Here is a 20801-nt window from a genome sequence, read left to right as displayed (position 1 = left end):
ATTGTCGTGGAACCACTCCGCCACATGGCGTGCATTATGAACAGATGTTCGATTGTGTTGAAAGCTACAGTGACCATCCCCAAATTTCTCTTCAGCAGTGGGAAGCAAGAAGGTGCTTAAAACATCAATGTAGGCCTGTGCTGTGATAGTGCCACGCAAAACAACAAAGGGTGCAAGCCCCCTCCGTGAAAAACACGACACACCACAACACCACTGCCTCCGAATTTTACTGTTGGCACTAAACACGCTTGCAGATGTCATTCACCAGGCATTCTCCATACCCACACCCTGCCATTCAGATCGCCACATTGTGTACCGTGATTCGTCACTCCACACAAAGTTTTTCCAGTGTTTCATCCATCAGTGTTGACACTCCTTACACCAAGCGAGGCTTTGTTTAGTATTTACTGGCACTATGTGTGGCTTACAAGCAGCTGGTCGACCATGAAATCCAAGTTTTCTCACCTCCTGCCTAACTGTCAGAGCGCTTGCAGTGGTTCCTGATGGAGTTTGGAATTCCTGTGTGATGGTCTGAATAGATGTCTGCCTATTACACATTATGACACTGTTCGACTGTCGGCAGCGTCTGTCAGTCAACAGATGAGGTCAGCCTATACGCTTTTATGCTGTACGTTGAAAGGTGGCTACACTGAGCCACAGCGCCAGAGATCGCGCCAGAGAGTATTGTTCGTTGTGTTGTGACTCATCTTTAAATCAGATAATTGCTCGCTCACGTTTGACATCAGACTATATAACGCCTCAAGCGTAACTGACGAAGCTTGTGTGTTTGTACTTATGCCATTATTTGTTGCCATTGTTTCTCTGCCACGGTCTGATTGAATCGAAACCGGGCTAGGTTCACTGATTTCACGCGAAATATTTTCATCTGATCTGGTAATCGATGCTTCATCGACTGTGCACAAGGTTTCATTTGCAAGTGGTTCATTATTGTTAATCCCTGTGGAGTGCAATTCAATCGTATTTACTTCTACATTATGTTGTGCTGAAAAACTAATTGCGTCATCATTTACTTCACTATTGTCAGAATCGGTGACGTGTCCATGAACATTTGTCAAATTAAAGTTCTCCGATTCCATTGTGGAAATATTATTTTTATCTGTACTTTACTGTTAATCTAAATCTTTAAATTCTCTCGCAGTTGAATTAATAGAAATATCTCGCGATTGTTATTTGTTACGCGTCGGAAATTTGCAAGATGGCGCACTACGTCTTCTAATTCTGCGATTGTTGAACATAAAAAAGTAATTATCAAAGTGTAATTGTGTGTTGCCACAAACACTACCAGGATTTTAATATGGAAAGGAAAAGGTTCTGCTTTAAGTGGAGCTAAGCCAAGGTGCAGCCACTGCATGCGTTTGCGCTTTCCTACCTTAATTACGGCTGAGCTGCGTCACTCACGATTACGTTAGTTTTGTAAATCCTTGTCCTTGTTCCTTCTGGTTATTGTGCCATCCGTTTATACAGTTAATATTGTTTCACTTTATTCGTCATTTTCCATGTGCGTCATGTAACAGAGAAACAGTAATTAGTACAATTACATTTGTAGCACAACAATGAAGTACTTACTCTTTGTTCCACCAGCACTGTCCCTGTCAGCGGTCGCCAGTGTGGCGAAATAAACAAAAAACATTTGATTTTATTGTGTTTTTTTTTAACTTTAGAATTTTTGAAAGGCTTTTTGACGGATCGTATTGACTGGCTTGAATGCGGACAAATACAGTGCTGCGTGAAATATGCCTGTAATACAATTTACCATTCCGATTAATTACATTTTGAATTTTCCATCATTGTTGATTTAATCAGAGTTCTCACCTTAGACGTAGAATTAGTCCTTCTGCCACAATATTAATTCCTCAGTCGCCATCGAAGTTCTTCTCTTTGTTGACCGTGTGTATCTTCCTAAGTCGGCATCGGTTCACTTCACGAAGACGGTGGAAACCAGGGAATACAATGCTACGTTGCTTTAAATAATTTTCGTAACACTTCGATACTTCTCACTATTTTTTATTCACAAGACAATAAGACTTGCTCTGCTCGTCGCACAAACCATAATTACTAACAACATGGCTGCCTTTCCTCACAGTCCAAAAATCACGTCCATCCTCCACGAGGCAACAATCGAAAAGTGTCCCTTAGCTCCTCCTTGGAGTATGAAACAAAAGAGAATCCAATGTGAACATTACAAAGATTATAATCTAGATGCCTCTCAATTTAATCTTTGGCGCAGCCTTTAAGGTATTGTATGTCTCTGCATAGGAATGTGTCATTACAACGGTCTATTAACACACCGTCAACACAACTAGCGTTTATTCACACGAAGTATCGAGTGGTATTGACAAGGGATTTCCGATTGATTTCGTCTTTCTAGAGTTCCAGAAGACATCTGACACTGTACCTCACAAGCGGCTTGTAGTCAAATTGCGTGGTTATGGAATATCGTCACAGTCTGGCCAGTGACTTGATTCGTGATTTCCTGTCACAGAGTTCACAATTCGTATTAATTGGCAATTGATCCTAAATAATGAAAACTGTGAGGTCATCCACATGAGTGCTAAACGGAATCGGTTAGACGATAAATCAGTCAAATCTAAAGGCCGGAAATTGAACTAAATACCTAGGAATCACCGTTACGAACAACATAAACTGGAAAGAACACATAGGAAATATTGTGGGGAAGGAGAACCAAAGACTGCGTTTTATTGGCTGAAGATGCAACAGATCTACTAGAGAGACTGCCTATACTACGGTTGTCCGTCCTCTTCTAGAATACTGCTGTGCAGTGTGGGATCATTACCAGGTAGAATTAACGGACTTCATCGAGAATGTTCAGGGAAAAGCAGCACATTTTGTATTATCGAGAAATAGGGGAGGGCGTGTCACTGACATGATACAGAATTTGGGGCGGGCATATTTAAAACAAATGCATGTTTCGTTGCGGCAGAACCTTACCACGAAATTTCGATTACTAACTTTCTCCTCCGAATGCGAAAGCATTTTTTTTTTCGCCGACATCCACAGGGAGAAACGATCATCATCATAAAATAAGGAAATCAGGTCTCGCTCGGAAAGGTACATCTGTTCGTTTCTTCCGCATTCTGTTTGACTGGAATAATAGAAGATTATTGTGAAAAATGGTTCGATGAACACTTTGCCAAGCACGTAAGTGTGATTTGCAAACTGTCCATGTAGATGTAAATTACGAGTGATATTGTAGTGGACTTTAAAGGACATGCATGGTGCTTTCACTTGCACGCGTGAACTGTGATAATTTGTTTCATGCATGTATGTTTTTTATGTTGTTACTTTCTTTTTTGCTACCTCAATTTATTTGCAATATAGCTTATAGCTATGTAATTAATCGCATGAGCTGCAATCGAATTTTATTGTATGTATGTATATTATCTGTCTTTTTTGTGATACATTCTTTGGTTTAGGATTGAACCTCACTGCCTTTAGATGTCGCCTCTAAGTAGCATCTGTGAGTCAGATATGACGTCGATCAAAGCCATAGAGTAGAAAAATCTCTGGTGTGAGCATTGCGTGGTGTGCATGTTGTCAACATTAAGCTGAAATTGTCGCATGATCTCGGGATGCCGTCAAGTCTCGTCATGTGGAAACATTCCACAATGCATTTCAAATGGCGGCATTCAGACAAGTCGTCAACAGACCGTCACGTCACGTCACGTCACGTCAAGGTTTCCTGGGAATGAAGTGTCGACGGTATCATCATCTGCTATCAGCGTAAGTTAACTCGTTGTATAGTAGTGGGTATTGTGCTTTTGTAACTTCGTAATCTTCATTTTATTATTGTGCTTTGATTTCGTGGCAAATTGTAAATGTTCGATGCCGACTTGGAGGTTTTTGGCACTGGATGTTCTCACACAAGCAATGTGAGATATCTGAAAGCAAAAAATTATTTAGATGTGGCAATAACAGAAGGGACGCCCACTTTCCCAAAGCACAGAAATGTCGATGTTTTGAGGTGTTGCTTCACGCCTCAGCACTTCAGCAAACAAGACTGATCAAGAACACAAGTTACGAGGTTTGCTTCAGCCATTCGTAACCTTAGTTCGTCAATTGAAATACTGTACTCTGACACGGACTAAGCGAATTGACGTTACATGACGTGACGGAAAGTGTGAATGCACGCTGACGTGACGGTGCTGCGACGTGATGTCTGCTCATTTTGCTCGTCAAAGCTGAGAGAACAATTTGTTCCAGGTATCAAATGCAAGTTGTTATGGTGTCTGCAAAACCCCTGTCCCTAATGCACAGCACATACGACTGGAATCTATCTGTACTAACGATTTGGCGACATTCAAAATTTATAGGACGTTTGACGCACAAACCTATGCCAACTCAAGAATACACAACCACTGTGGCAATGTGTGTCGACAACAGAAAATAAATTCTGTGCATGTGAATCCTCACTCTATGGTCAAAGCGGAAGGTGAAATCAAGCACTAGAATATGTTCATTGTTTTTTTCTGTTTATGTATCATTAAATGAGGCGTCCTTATCATCCTTGTGCCAATGTAATTCGCATCCTTAACACCAGTGCAGTACTGTGAAGTTATCTTGGCTCCTCGTCTCCCTAGAACTAAATTATTAGAGACTGCGCGAATTTGAGCTGCCGGTGTGTTGGTTCATGTCGCTGTCAACTTTGGCATTCAGGCCATAGGCCTGACACTGTGGTGATCTGCCACATATTGGTTACAACATAAAGTATTTTAATGGCAAACTTTCCCAATTTTCTGTACCGTGCTTATGTATGAGACATGGACATTTCTCTCATTTAAACCAGTATGTGATGTGGGTATTTCCTTCGCCATGATGTCATATTTTTGTGCTATAACCATAGTGTGTACACCTTGTGGTCGCAGATAACACTGTTCTTCCAGAGATGAATTTATTTATAAATGTATTCACAGATAACATAGTTCTTCCAAAGATGTTTGATTTTATGTGCCTATGATCTTCCTGTGGACTTGGATTGTCCAACATAGACATGTTATTCATCTTTGGCCATGTCAACCAGTATGTTCTATAGTTTAATTTCAGATCAGACTCATTACATATGTAACTACTGTACTGATGTTCATTCCGTGGCTCGATTGTTTAATGACTGGAAAACATATTTGCTACCTGTCTGTCGTTCACTTAGACCATTAAGCACTTTCTTGATGTTGAAACATCCATTTTAGATCTTGATGATGCCTTCACATACACTGTATGGTCAAAAGTATCGCGATACCTGGCTGAAAATGACTTACAAGTTCGTGGCGCCCCCCCCCCCCCCCCCCCATCAGCAATGCTGGAATGCAATGTGGTGTTCGATTTGTTATCATCCACAACTCCAAATGGATTACACGCTTTCTCTTTAAAGTACTTTAATCACCACATGGGGTCGCAGTAACCTAGAAAATTAATTGCAAATGGTCTTGGGAAATCGTAAATTAAAAAACAGGAGAAAAGTTGTGCTTAATTCGGGCTAAGCTTGGCAGAACTTACTCAGTCGTATTCCACGCTAAACTGCAGCAGCGACAGAGATGTCGTTCAGACGCCGACTTCAGTTCTCCAGGCTGGAGTGAGGGCGGCACCGTTGCAGGGACGTCGCTGATGAGGAAAACGGGAGAGGAAAAGGGGTCGATCTCAGAATCCCAAAGTGGGAGGAGGGAAGATTAAAGAGAAAATAAACAGGAATAAACACGGAAACACTATCTGATACAACGTTTCTGGCGATTGGCAACCCAGTGTTAGACGCCATTAATTGGAAAGGACCTAAATAACTCTTGGCCCCACCCGATTCTGCCGAAACCCCGCAGAAATTGACAGGTATATGGTATTAACGTCGTAGAAAAACAGTACATTGCCTCCTGTGGGGTAAACGTTCGTCACAAGTAGTGTTGCTGTATTTGGGATACACTTGTACATTTCGATTTGCAGCTTCAGAGTGAATAGTGTGACAGTTTCTGAAACAGCCTGCTGGACGCCCAGTACTTGCCGCCGTCCAGAGCGAAAACTTTCTGAGGCGATTTACCTCTCTAAGTTTGCGTCATCATGGTTTGGTGCAACTTACTGAATCGCGACCTTCGGTCGTATGAATAAAACGGAGAATGTTGTTTATACTCGAAATTGTGGAGAACATTCCCAGGTTCGCACGAATAAAGCGAGTCTGAGAATATACTTCACCCGAGAAATTACTCAGCTTGAGTAAATGAGTGGGGGGAGTCGCTAAAAACAAACAACATCCTCCGATTTCGTATGAATAAAACTAGAGGGGCGAATCACGAACCGAGAACATTCTCCGTTTTTTGAAGTGTGCTCTATAGCATACATCGAACTGATTAAGTTTCGTTGAGGTTAGCTTTTGCAACCATTTTGGTATTAAAAGCACACAAACTGCTTTCAATAAACATTTTAAACATAAGAATGCATTCGAGTAACAAGACAATAATTTAAGTTCTTGGATTGGACTCAGATGTTTCTGATACTTCCTTTTCTTAAATTTCGCCGTATTCTTTCACGCAGTTTCGGTGTTCGCTCAGCAGGAACAACGCAGCCAGTCTCTCTGCTCTGTCTCCATTCGGTTCTAAGCCAAGTCTTTGCTGTTCGTAGGGTATTGAAGGATCGTTCCATAGTCACCGTTTTCGTGGAATAGTACTCATAATATTTAGTGCTTCTATAATGCTAGAGAAAAGATTCTTGCCCTAGTGAAACAGAGCAGCGACCTATGAACCACTTAATTTAGAGTCAGAGACACACTTTCTCCTCAATCAGTTGTACTGCGGGTGCAGCTGAATGGCAATGCCCATAAAACCGTGAAGCTTTTAAAACAACTCGGTGTTTTTATGGAAGTTCACTGCGCTACTTTTGCCCATATTCAGGGGATGTAGCTTGTTCAGAGCAAACGCTGGAATACTTTCGATATACGGTGATACGACCGAACGTCATCAGCACTTCCACACATTTTCCGTCAAACATTTTCTTTCGAATTTTTCCTTACAAGCGAAAGGTCAAAATTTAATTTCCACCTCCGGTCCCCCTGCAGGAGCAGCCTGTGCTTTTACAAGTAATGTGTCTCGTTCATTTGGGTCTGCAATCAGATGGTCGATAACCCACGGCGTGTGTTCACCCACCGACTTACACTGCTGGACATCCACAACGGGTACCACAACTCTAGAGACCTCGCCACTACTATTCTGCGAAGAGAAGATAAACTACACCTACGTTGTCTTTAACATGTGGACAACTGAAAACCACTTTCTGTGACTTGGTAGATAATTACATCTGGCTGGTTTTTTAGAAATTAAATGCCATTATCTCACACACTCATTACAGATTCATACACGTCATGTAGTAATACGCTTATTCACCTGCTCTTCATCAGCAGCATGACGAGTACCACCTGCCTGCAACCATTAACTCTGCAGTCGACTGCCTTTCATCTGCAAACAGAACATGCCCGGCTCGAAAGCTGCCTTTCAGAGGTAGAGAAATGGGTACTCCTTTCTTTAATTTGATAAAAATGGCTCGAAAGCTGCCTTTCAGAGGTAGAGAAATGGGTACTCCTTTCTTTAATTTGATAAAAATGGCTGAACTTAATTTAATTGTTATCAGCGTATGACGCGGAATGTACAAAGTAGCTGTTTAGCGGAAGAGTGGAACTGTTTTGTGGCAATACTTCGATGGTTAATTCTGGTTGTGAATGGCGGTAGCTTTTTAGTTTCATTCCGTTCAGCTGAACACAAATCTAGAAAGAAGAGGGATTTGCTTCCTGAAAACGGAACGAAAGCGTGACGCATTACAACTGTAACAACATTCATGTTTCCATTTTTCCAGATGTCGATGAGTCTGTCACTACTTTGTCTGTGGGTGACGTTGACCTTTGCACAAGTCCTGCACTTTCCAGCCGATTGACACAGGTAACAATGGACATTGAGCCATCCAGAGTGATAATGTGTATTACCCTGTATAGAAATGTGGGTGCAGATGCTGGCTCCAAATCCGCCTCTTCACGCCTCTCAATGAAAGCGTCCTTTTATCGCAAATTCAGAGACTGATTTCATTCTTCACGGTAGACTCACTGTGAACAGCGGTCCTATTCTTTACATATCAGACAAAACGTAGCAACACCGAAATTTGAATTATATACTTTTAAGACCTTCTTCTCGGTACCTTCTTTATTATCTTTCTAGACGTGAATTTCTGCGATGTTTTGGGAGCGGATAGTCCAGCTTGGTGAAGCTACAAATTCTTTCGCTCCTTATATCGTTAGCAATACCAGAAACCATGTCATGCAAGATGGTGTTTCTGTCACTGATTGACTTTTCTATTGCTTCATAGGAATAGGTCCAAAGTGTGTACATTAAACGTCCCGATTATTAACGGCCGGATTCCACGTTATTCTGCATCTCCCTATTCATCGGATTGCTTTCCACCAGGGCTACCAGTATGTAAGCATTCATTACCACCCAGTTCTCAGCACGTTCTTTCATACCATACACCAACGCTTTCCGTACTTGCGGCATGGAAATTTTAACTCTTTAATTTATTTCGGAGACATTTGCTGGTCATCTACGTCACTATCGTTGGCCGTTTCTTTACGAGAGTAACTGCGTACGATTTCTTCACTACGGAGAACCAGCTGTCGGTTTTATCGAGTATGTCAGTCCAAACGAACCACATGCTGCACTACTTAAACGCTCATCTGAGAGGTTAACAACAGTTTTGTTCTTCACACAGTCCTTACAGGTGTTTGCCACTGATGCGTGTTTCATTTTGATGCATTCAGTTGGCGCCAATCCTAAATCTCCGTAGCAAACTGCGAAACATTCGCGGCACTCCCTATGACCTGTGTGTCGAGACTGAATGCGAAGAATTTTTTGAACACGAATAAGGCTCATCTGATGATGGTACTGATTTATTCTTTGCTGGGCGTTGTGTAGCTGTGGCTATGGATAAATGACGAAACGTGTAAGCAGTGGGCGTGGCGCGAATTGTGTACGACGTGAGATCGACTTAACGGCAGTACTTTGAGTTCTGGAGGACACGGTGTGTGTTTTGCCGCAACCTCTCACACCTCGCTACAGCCGGCAGCTGGGTACAGGAGTGCGCTGTGTCACCTCTACACAGAGCGTTTAATTCCACGGCGACGGTGTGGAAGATTGCGTGCGACGTGATGCTAAATGTGTAATGCAGTTCCTATCGCAATATTGGGTATAAATAGCAGAGGACGCGAAAGAACAAGACTGAAGCCAACAGGCGCTCGCCATCCGGAGTAGCTTAACCTGGGTCGGCGGACGAGAATCGGTGTATTCAAAGAGGTGCGGCCGTGTGGGCGTCTCTCCAGACATACAGAATTCACAGCTGTCGGCCGAAACCGGGCAATATTTTATGCAAGGATGGCCTTCCTGCATTGTGTAGGATGCGGCAATGAAATTACGTGTGTAAGTGGTGGTGAAGTGTTGGTCTGTCTCTACTGTACTCCACTCCGTTCCACCCTCGACTGGATTCAGGAGTTGATACTGGCATTAAACTGGAGGCACACGCTTTTTGGAAAATGCCCATAATGCAGAAATATCTCGTGTTGGCACTTGAATGAGAAATGGAAACTGGGTGTCCTATTTGCTGTGTCAATTTCCTAGAAGTCTGGGCCACAAATCTGAATGAAGTTGTGAATTCGACAAATGCACTCAACTTCTGTAGTATCGGTACAACCATATTCGTTGTAGGTCTGTTGCCGACACCACGGGTGTTGCTTCCTTTCACGGCAGTGGCAGGCAGTGTGTGTGTCGGGCGGTCTGGCTGTGTACTCGGCCTGCCATGTGCTGGAGACAGCGTCAGCTCAGGGGGACTTTGTACCGACGTACTCCGAGTAATGGAAACACGTCCGTATTTCACATACTTGTAACTGTGTAGTTTGTTATTGTTATGACACTGCGTACGGCTGACGTTTGCACAAGAAATTTCATATTGCAACGTAACGTTTTGTCTCGTAAGTGAAACGACTCTTATCAACATAGCGTTTAGTGTTAGTACACCGTATACGGCCATTAGGTAGATGTGACCTGCTGAGATACAACTGCGAAATTACTGGTAGATCGGGGGAAAATATCTTTGTAACATCGTGACATTAACATCGAGCCGGACGCTGGCGTCTGCGACAACGTCTGAATTTGGAATTGTTGAGTGCAACTGGAGCTCGTATCGCTAAACAGTCTTGCCAATTTTATATGCTAAGTGATAATCCCGATTTAGTTTCGGCCTCCCCGTCGCGTGGCCGGTCTTCTCTCTGTCTCACTGCTCGCAGCGCCCCTACCGCCTGTTCCCGCCCCGCCCGCCGCTTCTGCGCATGCGCGGCCGGATTCGCTGCCCGCATTCCGCGTCGCGCCCCCACCTACGACTTTTTCCGCGGCGTAAATGTCGCCCCCTGAAGCTACTTGTGCGTGGATAAAAGTGCCATAAGCATTTTTGCCTAAACCACCAGACCGAATGTTTATGCAGGTTTTCGTCACAGAGAGGAACGCAGCATGTTACAGGTGTGGATCGCTTCCCACAAAGAACTCTTTCTTTGGCTCGAGTTCCATTGTTGACATTCGGATCTCTGTCATTTCTGTAGACTGTTCTCTCGTGTACAGCGTGCGGCGAGGCGCACTTGTATGGAAATCGGTGCGTTAAACTCATCGCTGTGATCCTACAGCGTACTGTACGATACTCTTCAACTTCTTCCATTGATACCCACGCTGTTTGTGCTGCAGAGGAAATTTTGGTGCTGACTGCTCAGGTAGTCTGAAGCCTGTTTCTCGTCGCTCTTGCTAGGCAGAACGACCTTCCCACCTTTCCTTGTATTCCTGTTTACAGTCGTCTTCAGTGATGCTGTAACGGCCTTGTGATCCACGATTCCCTGTTCTACCCTAACAGATTCGAAAAGTTCGAGTCTCTTTGTTACCGGCAGGTCTAAGATGTTATCTTCACCAGTCGATTCTCAGATTAATGGCTCGAGGTAGTTTTTGGGTAAAGTACATGGATCAATTTATTATGATTTTCTGGCCCTACCACCAGTTTTAGCCACCTGAGTCTCCTTGTATAGATGGCAGGATAAAGTTTCCACCTAAAATGGCCAGCAAATTCACGCGAAACATTCTCCAGGTTCCCCTCAAACTGTTCCGCCACTTTTGCTGCTGAGTCTATGGAAGCATCTCATTACCACGTTTGATCCAGCTTTAACGCTTCTCTTGATACAAATTATTTTACATTCGGGATCTCCGCTGATCTCTCTAACGTAATCCTACTTCTCACTGCTTTAAACACCAGCGGTCGACCTCTCTTTACGACCTACGTTGCGACCGGAATTTAGAACCTCGTTGCTACTGACTTGGCGTTTCACCCAGCTTTCCGTCCCTACTGCTGTGTGACCATTGTTACCGCTTATAAGCGAGATTAGTTCTGAGAACTTTCCGTAGACGCTCCTGCAGTTAACTAATGCCACGTTGAGACAGTGACAACAATTCAAGGCCAAGTTGTCCAGATTATGGCGTGCTGCATGCGTGACGGCGCTGGATCGGTTGCAATAAACACGTCACGAGTTGAGTGGATTCTGGGAGCAGTGGCCGCCAGACGTCGGTCTGTCGCCAAAGGACGAAAAACCAGACAGAGCTCTTAACAGGCGAGTAGTCCAAAGGTATTTCTCGCACCGTCCCTGAGGACTAACCTGCCACAGCATTTCACTTACCAAATATTCTACAGTCCTCCGTTCCGAATCATTGATACATGGGAAGCACGTCAACAGAAACGGCAGAATTTCAGCTCCGTTCTCGATTGCTTCCTCAGTTACAGTAAGCCTAGCGTGAGAATGAACCTAGTCCACTACAGTTGTGAAGGATCTTTTAGGAAGAGGAGGACAATGCAATTTCATAATCTCAATACAGTTCAACAGAACTGTATAAAAATTAAATTTTGAACGGAAGTACGTGAAGGATACGCTCGGCACTTCTGCTAATCGTATTGGGAACTGATACTTTGAGCTGAAACTTATGAAAGCTGTTAACTCTTGTGGACGTGAAGTTTTTCACTCGATTTCAAACTTTTTTAAGAGAGTACAACACATTGGCGACTGGAACAGGAAAAGGCTGAAACACCTGTGGTACTCAGAGTATCCTCCGCCACACACCAGAATGCATCTGTTAAGATATCACATCATTTGAGACGTTTCAGATCGGTAAATTGTTTCAGAAAGGTGTTATTTGTCAATTTTTTAAGCCGTTTGACACAAACTCAGATCTATTAAATTTTATGTTCACTTGGACTATAAATACAAAAACACTTTTGGTACAGTTATTGTTTGCAAGTCTACAGATAAAGATTAACAGTATCCAGGGCCAACATTTTAATCTGAGTCATTTGTTTTGTAGACAAGTAGCGTATATAAATTACATCGAAAACCGCCTGCGCTCTCGCAGGCGAATTGTTTCATGTACTGACTAGCCTGGGTTTCGCATCGTGTAGCGTGTTCTTCACATACTTTTGTTCAAAATTTTATTTTTACACATTTGTGATGCTCTGCACTGAGATTTACATATTTCGGTATCAAAATAAATTTCAATAATTTCTCAGACACCAGACAGACACTTTAAACGACGAGTTTAAATAAATACGAACACGTTTCAAAAGATATCACTTTAGTTTCATCGCCAGATATATGCTGTGAATGCCGTTGTGTTTGGTGATGGGAAGAACGCAGACGGAGTTCTGGGCTGTTTCCCCTCTGCTGAAGCGTGCCGTACCGCTGCAGTGCGCCGTAATACCAGAGAACAACAGACGAAGGCCGTTAAAGGAGCGTTCCGAATTTTCGGCAGTCGCCGTTCTTCAGCGCGCTCTAGCGCCGTCACCGCTCGCTGTCACAAAATCAGACCTGATTGGTGCGTTTTGTAGAAGAGTTTGGCTACTGTAATTTTGTTCAGGGTTTTCAACTCCGAGAAACGCATAGTCTTCGTGAAACGAACGAAAATCTGAGAAGAGTGAAAATTTTGACGCTTTCTGGATCTCTTGTTGTGAAGCCAGTCTGCTACAAGGCAGCAACCACGAAATTATTATTTAGTAGGCCAAAACACGTCATTAAAAGATCTTCCGCAGTTTCGTTATGGGACAACAACCAGTTGACTGGGCTACATTCAGTTGCAGAGGTGAAAACAGACATACATACCACGTTTTATTTTAAGAATCTGCCAAAGGAAAGAGGTCGAAAACTAAACTTTGGAATATTTGTAGTTATTTAGCTCCATTACTTTGTAGATTTTCCATTTTCTTCGATGGCGGTGCGCTCAACACCGATTATGTTTATTTTTCCACTTCAGTTCTAAGACATTTTTTGCACAATTGGATATCCGTTGCGTCATTTGAAATACATTACATTTTCGAAATTACGGTTGAACCTTTCTTCACCTGATTGTTCTCTAGTCTCCTACAGATTGTCGCTACCTGTAAGAACTGTTCTATAACTGGAGATGCGAGAAAAACAAAGTATTTTTCCTAATATCAGCCTTTACTGTGCAGCTGTAAGTAAACATGTACAGGGCAGATAATATTTCGTAATGATTTTCTCATGTACGGTCTGGGCCGTGCAGCACTGCATTCAGACTCAGTTCTGGAGACATATTGTGCTGGAACAGCTGGAGGCTGTCAACTACAGACGTATCAGCAAAAACACAAAAGGTAGAAATTACCCCGAAACTAATAACATACCACAAAATATTCGAAATATGAAATGATGTAACAATCATGGTGGCAAGGTGGGCAATGTGTTTTGCATTATAGCACAGCACCGTAGCTATCAACGCAGCACGCGAAATCACAATAAATTCTCCAGTTCCTGCGTGGTGAGTCGTTTCAAGTATTTTACTCGTAGTGTGTAAGCGCGTCGCACCAGGGAGTGTGCTGACATGTGTGGTTGTGAGTAATTCATGAAAGGGTGTGTTGCTGTTGTGGCTTAGTGAGGCATAGTTATACTTGGAACCTTCCTCTCATTTGTCAGTCGTTAACTTCAGTTCCTCTTTTTTGGTTTTTGACAGTTCTGTCATTACACTAATACTAAATAGGTTGCAGAAGAAACGAACCTTCCGTTCTCAGACGTAGGCCAACATATTTAATTACCATTGCCCACTGTCAGATAGTGTATTTGTCGGGATATATCTGCGAAAGTACATCACTTCAGAGGTTTCAAATCGGTAGATGATCTGAGACAGGTGTTACCTTGTGAGATTTGGAACAGTTTTAACACAAAGTTGGATGCGTAAAATTTTGTGTTCATTTGCTCTGTAATTACTGTAAAACTGCTGGTACAGTGATTCTTTGCGAGGCTGAAGATAAACATTAACAACATTCAGGGCCAACATTTTAACCTGAGTCATTTGTTTGCAATCAAATAGCACTTGTAAGTTTCATCGAAAACGCCATGCTCTCTCGCAGGCGAATTGTTTGACGTGGTGCCTCGACTGGATTTCGCATCGTGTAGCGTGTGCTTCACATACTTCCGATCAAAATTTAATTTCAAAACCGTTCTGCTCGCCCGCTCTGAGATTAACCTATTTACATATCAAAATAAATTTTACCAATTTCTCAGATACCAACCAGACATTTAGATACACGATTTTAAACAGGAACACGTTTCAGACTATTTGGTGTCCGGTTATTGAGCGATATGAGCAGTGAATTCCGGCGTGTTTGACGATGCGAGGAAAGGGGACGGAGTTCTGGGCTGTTTCCCCTCTGCTGTAGCTGTGCCGTTCCAGTGAGCCGCAGTAGCAGACAACACCAGGTGGAGGGCGTCAGGCGCGTCCCGAACTTTCGGCGAGATGCACAACATGGCCCTCTGTTACCTCCACTAAGAGCGTTTAATATCACGGCGGAGGCGTGTAAGATTGTGTCTGATGTGGAAGTCGTAGTTGCACACATAGCAACGAAACGTCAGCTTACATGTGCCACATGTGGGGAAGACGCGGCAAAAAGAAGCACTCGAGTTAACTGCGATACTTCCCGATGAAGTTTCTCCTCTGTCTCCAGTACAACTGCTGTTTCTAAGAAACTCATTTAAAATGAAAGTGGCAGCTATGGAAAGTTTTAAAGGAAAAGATCAGCAACGAGAGGGTCTGTGTGGGTAGGTGCCACGCATCCATTTGCCGAGGATTTGCCAGGATTACAATGGGCGGTTGAACTTGCTAATAACTTGGACTGCGGGAGCAACACATTGAACTAAGGAGCATTCATAAGTATATGAAATTATTAGCTGCAATAAACGTACGTAAAGTTGTACTTCAAACCGGAGAAACATATGTTTCAAGTAGTATTAATAAGAGTCACGCTGAAGAATGAAATCAGCTGAGAAATGTTGGGATACTATTTACGCAGAAAGTTGCCAAGTAGCAGAAAATATTGGAATATCACCTGAACTGAATGTAATGATTGATGACGGAGAGAAACGGCAAGGCAGAAGAAAACGCTTTGTTGATGAAGCATCAGGGGACGATTTAAACCATAGCTCGAGGAACAGTTTTCAGCTAAATGTTTGCCACGTTATTACACAGCTGTAGGGAACTTGACTGTACCGCGTGCAGCCACACGCAACACGGACACATTCCGTTTCCCGTGGAACTACGTAAGTGAACACGATTCTCCGGTCCAAGAGCTTGTGGGAAACAACGAATCTTGCTACAGTGTAGACGTGAATAGGGAAGGTCTCGGAGAAGAAATTTTACTGTTGAAAAGATTCGTGAAGGCAATGTTGTGTCTGCGCCTTGTCAGTACTCTTTGTGAGTGAAGTGTGAGTGACGGCCTCACGGACTGTTCTGCCGTTTGCCTGCTGGCGCCTCACAAGCAGAGAGGCCGCTGGCAGCTGTGGCAGGAGCCACGGACTGGCGGGGAGCGGCGAGCTGCGTCAGCTGCGGCCGCAGGGAGTGGAGTGAGGCGACAGCAGCTGAGCTGACAGGCGTATACACTCTCCACTACACTTATTTACTCGATGTATTGTACGAGTCAAAGTAAGTGTAATTTTATTACCTGTAGCTCCAGGACTTGCGTCACCGTCTCAGCTGTCCCGTTGTAACCGATGAGTGTGGAGACTCGTGTGCGTCGTTGCGAAACTGCTTTCGTGTGCTGAAACTCGGACCTCGGTGTTCTGTCTCCAATACAACTAGAATTGCTTTGCTCGTTGCAATCTTTTACGTCAAGTAGAGACAACAGTACCAGATAGAGAGGATTTCCTTCACATTTTGTATGCGTGTCATGTTCTGGTCTCATTGTGTTTAGTTAAACGTAGACTGACTGTATGGTTCCAGATGATGGTCGCATTATGTGGTGTGAATACTGCTACTACTATGTCATTGTTATTAAACACAACAGGTACGGTAGAGTAGAACGTTTGCTGAATGTGGAGAAGTAAATTGAGTCTGATATCAGGAGCGAAAATTCTGGTGATAGAACTGATATAGCGTTAATCTCGGTATGTTGCAAATTAGAATAGTCTGATGCAGCACCTTACTGACTGGTGTGAAATACTTTTCAACGATCAGATATTATAGAGCAGTTGTGATTGTTCACAGTGAACTGTTGACTTTTGCCAAGTTTAGTCTGGAAGTGTACTCTAGACATTTTTCTTGAGAGAAGGACTGTCCGTTGTTACCTGAATTATTTTGCTGTTATCTGGCGTTGTCTGGGTTTTGCTACAGCGTTCCTTAGAGTATGTGTGTGCTGTACGTTACTTGAGGAGGGGTGAAATTCGTGAGTCACAATAGGATTGACTTTTTTGGATCTTTATTTAAAAAATTATGAATATTGCTCTCGTACAAACTCTTTCAGTTCCTGTTTTTTTGCACAGAGTTCGCTGGACTGGCTGCCTCATGACAGCATCTCCACCAGCCGCCTCCTGTTGTACTGCCTGGCGAGGTCCAGCGCTGTCCGCCCACCACCATCACCAGTTGTGGCCCCCCTGTCGGCACCCGCGGCGAGCAGCGCAGCCGCCACTTCTTCCTGGCCACAGAATGTCGCGTGATGCAGCGGCGTCCACCGAAAGTCATCCCTGGCGTCCACCGCCGCCCCCGCCCCCACCAGCAGCCTCGCCGCCTCGACGTCTCCCCTGCACGCTGCCCAGTGCAGGGCGGTCCGCCCCAACTCGTCCCTCACCCCCACGTCGGCCCCTGCGGCGAGCAGCGCCCTCAGCTCCCCCACTGCCCCCCGCTCAGCCGCCTGGACCAGCCTCCTGCCCCTCTCCTCTGCAGAGGGGCTGCTGCACAAAACACACAAACTGCCACTCTCTGCTACAAACACACAGCACACACAATGAGGAAAACAGCCACACGAGGAAACAACTGTTGCGAATACAAATTGTCCTGAAACAAACCTACCGTATTCCCCCTCCCACACTACAAAACAGTGCGCAATTGTGTGGATGTATTAAATTACAGCAAATCTGTTCTCTCCCCCTCATAAGAAAATCTTCATTCATCGTCCATTACAAATAGCATTATACAACCTCTGAAAGAATTTCATTGCCACATTTTGTCACACTCATTCCTGCGAGTCAGCTCCTCTGCTCTCGGGACGCTACACCTAACCAGTCGCTCACCTCCACCACAGGACAGGCTTCTTGCAGCTGACACTGGTCTCTGTCTGCAGCTTCACTGCCAGAGGTCACCCTCAAAAAGAATCCCATCTCCTGGTTTTCAAACAGACACTTTCCTGGTATGCAGGCAAAAAAATTTCACTGCAGTTAACGGCAGTTTTCTTCATTCAGCCTCACCAAACACAGAAACTTTCTGACACACAGACAACAATTTATTCAAAACATGTGAGAGATAAACACCAACTCGGCAACACCACCCCCATAAAAAAACTGTGTGTGTGTGTGTGTGTGTGTGTGTGTGTGTGTGTGTGTGTGACATTTTATGGCCTCATAGCATACGCACATGTATTTAACATGTGCTATCATGCTCAAAATCATCTGAACGATCTCAGTTGTCATCCATCTTAATGTTTTCGCGGCGTAAGGACTGTTCCATAAAGTTTCTGGCGTGCAGCCGCATAAATTCAGTGGTTCGGTCCTCGGGTTTAAAAGGACGGACCCAGTGCGGCAGCGTCAGTCACCTCGGCTCGCTCTGGAGATGGCGGGACGGTGTTCGGCCGAAATATTAGCAGAAGAGGCTGAATTTATGCGGCTGCACGCCAGAAACTTTACGGAACGATCTGAATTGTGCTTCGCCTGATTTGTAATCAGTCCTCGTAACATTGTTCCTCTGCTCTGTTTTCGGTGCAGTCTTTGCCTGTACAAAATGTTCACTGCATGAGGCCACAAGAGAAAACTGCTCTGTGTGGTTATCGGCTTACGTGCAAACTGACACTTCGATAATGCAAATACCAGGAAACGTGTTATTGGACATTACACAGCCATTACGCTTGCATACTCAAACTTATTGTAATAAATGAAACCTCAGAAAGCAGCATCCTCCTTTAAATGACACGACAAAAGTTTTCTTACTGCGCTACTATCCGGGAATGCAATCTAACAAGTAAAGACGAAATATCTCAAGTATGGTTTCAGTCACAAGTAACAAACAGTGTGCAAGCTGAAACTTGAAATGATCTGCCATAAAGTATTGTGTTTCCCGGAGATTCGATAGCAGCACTTAATCGGATGGTTAACTAAGCACAATGAAACGTCAGAAATCGTCGTTTTTAACCAGCAATGAGATGACAAACTGAAACCAGGAGACGAAAGTGTTTTCCGTTATGCGCACTCAAACTCAGCACCTATCGACACTGACCTCTAGTCACGCGTAGACGTTCTACACTGATTTACTTCATTAGCAGCGAAATGTGCGCATGTCTGTATTGTAAATACAATCATGAAAATTTTCTGCCGACTAGGAATGGAACCCTAGACACATCGTTGTTGACTACATACAAAGATACCTCGACTGTACTATATTCTCTTTCACCAGTAGCTAGGGGTGGCATGTTAGAAACTGACACGACAGGACGAAAAGCTGCCCGTGTGACTTGGGACTCGAAACGAGTACCACCATTATTGTTAACAAAGCCCAGAAAATCGGTAAAATCATAATAATATCTCAAATGTATTTTGCTGAGCTCATGCTGCAACTTAAAGTGACATGCCAGGATTCGAACCGAGAGATGTGTCTCTTGTGAATGTCTTTATCACTTTGCAGACAAGTGGAGAGAATGAAGCAGTGGAAATGCATCATCTGAAAGTGATCAAACGTGGCGAAAAGGGAGATCCGAGTTCGAATTCCAGTCCATCGTCAATATTTTCCACGTCTCAGGCTCGAATACAGTAAGAGTCAAGTGCGATGCGGCCTTGTACAGCAATTGGCTCATTGATTTAGAAAGATATCGCTTAAGAAAGGCGACTGGTGACAGAGTTTCGACCCGGCGTGACTTCCGCCTCTGTCAGGGCCCAACCTGTAGCGACTCTCCTCCAGGCTACCAGAGGTGGCAGAGATGCTGCTTATGCTTGTTAAAAATGATTTCCGGATGTGAGAAACGAACCCAGACCTTCAGCATATGTAGCAAGAATCATTTCAACTTTTTTTTAACTAGCAACTATTACCACGAATTAAAATTCATGCGAGTTGCGGTATTCGAATCCACTACATGCAGACTAGAAACTCGCGCCCTTAACCCCTTTTCTTTCATTTAATTTTTTAACCATTCCGAGGTCTGGCCACGACGCCTTCCCCATACCTGTCACCGAGTCGCTGCGCTATTTTCGCGCATAATTTTTTTATTTTTTTTTCATTTCTAATTTTTTTTATTTTTAGCACTTCATCTGAAAGACCGTGTTTGCACACAAACTAACTCAGCTGAGAGCGACGCCTTCCAAGCTCTGTGTTAACGATGGTTTGCTTTCCGATTTATTTCTCAACATCTTGTAACTCGCCCAATGCCTCTGTTCCCGAGGCTCCTTTGGAAAGTTGGTCTTCTGCCATCCCTGAGCACTGCACGCGCTGGAATCTCCGTGCTGCGATTCCTGATACAGCGGGTGACGGTGAATGTAACGGAGAACAGCAGAAATCAGCGCAGTCGCTTCTGGCTAAAAGGACTTTCGACATACGGAACGAAGTGAAATAAAGTGTGCTAAAAAGTACCACGTTCTGTCGTGAGGACCAGCTTTTCCTCCGAGATTCCTTCAACACAAAATAGACTGTGTATTTTAAATTAGATTTCTGTTTCGTTAAAAATAAGTAAGTCAGTAAGAAATACCGTTTAACACAAAAGAGCTTAAGGACGATTCATTATGATGTTCTTGCGTTCACGCCTTTTTCTATTCACTTTGCACACTGTACCACGTAACTGTATGTACTGAAACATGTTGCGGAGTTCCTCTCGCAGTTTCCCGCTAATAGTAAACTCCAGGAGCGTCTACAGAAAGGTCCCAGAACTGCTCTCATTAATAAACGGTCACAACGCTCATATAGTACTAGGGACAGAAAGTTGGCTGAAACCGACGTATATAGTAATGAAATCCTAAATTCAGATTGGAATGTATACCGCAGAGACAGGCTGGACAGTGAAGGGGGAGGCGTGTTTATAGCCATAAGAAGTGCAATAGTATCGAAGGAAATTGACGGAGATCCGAAATGCGAAATAATTTGGGTGAAGGTCACGGTTAATGCAGGCTCAGACATGGTAATTGGATGTCTCTATAGGCCCCCTGGCTCAGCAGCTGTTGTGGCTGAGCACCTGAAGGATAATTTGGAAAATATTTCGAG

General features: G+C 43.8%; 1 protein-coding gene across 1 annotated transcript; it reads right to left on the bottom strand.

Moving 5' to 3' along the window:
- Window positions 1-16911: 16911 nt before the first annotated feature.
- On the bottom strand, window positions 16912-17725 carry LOC126108865 (ankyrin repeat domain-containing protein 65-like). Its single transcript, XM_049914229.1, has 2 exons — window positions 17628-17725; window positions 16912-17299 (listed from the first exon to the last, which is right to left on the bottom strand). The coding sequence occupies exons 1-2, from the start codon at window positions 17723-17725 to the stop codon at window positions 16912-16914; spliced, it is 486 nt and encodes a 161-aa protein (XP_049770186.1).
- Between the last annotated feature and the right edge of the window lie 3076 nt (window positions 17726-20801).

Source organism: Schistocerca cancellata, chromosome 11, assembly GCF_023864275.1.
Source record: "Schistocerca cancellata isolate TAMUIC-IGC-003103 chromosome 11, iqSchCanc2.1, whole genome shotgun sequence".
Lineage (NCBI taxonomy): Eukaryota > Metazoa > Arthropoda > Insecta > Orthoptera > Acrididae > Schistocerca > Schistocerca cancellata.
The sequence above is the reverse complement of the archived record's forward strand: the minus strand, read 5'-3'. Positions and strand labels throughout refer to the sequence as shown.

Excerpts from the sequence above, each read along its gene's own strand:
- LOC126108865 (XM_049914229.1), bottom strand. The coding sequence starts at position 17,725 with ATGGGATTCTTTTTGAGGGTGACCTCTGGCAGTGAAGCTGCAGACAGA. Across the intron at positions 17,300-17,627 it reads GTGGTGGAGGTGAGCGACTG|CAGCCCCTCTGCAGAGGAGA; the intron begins GTTAGGTGTAGC and ends TGTTTTGTGCAG.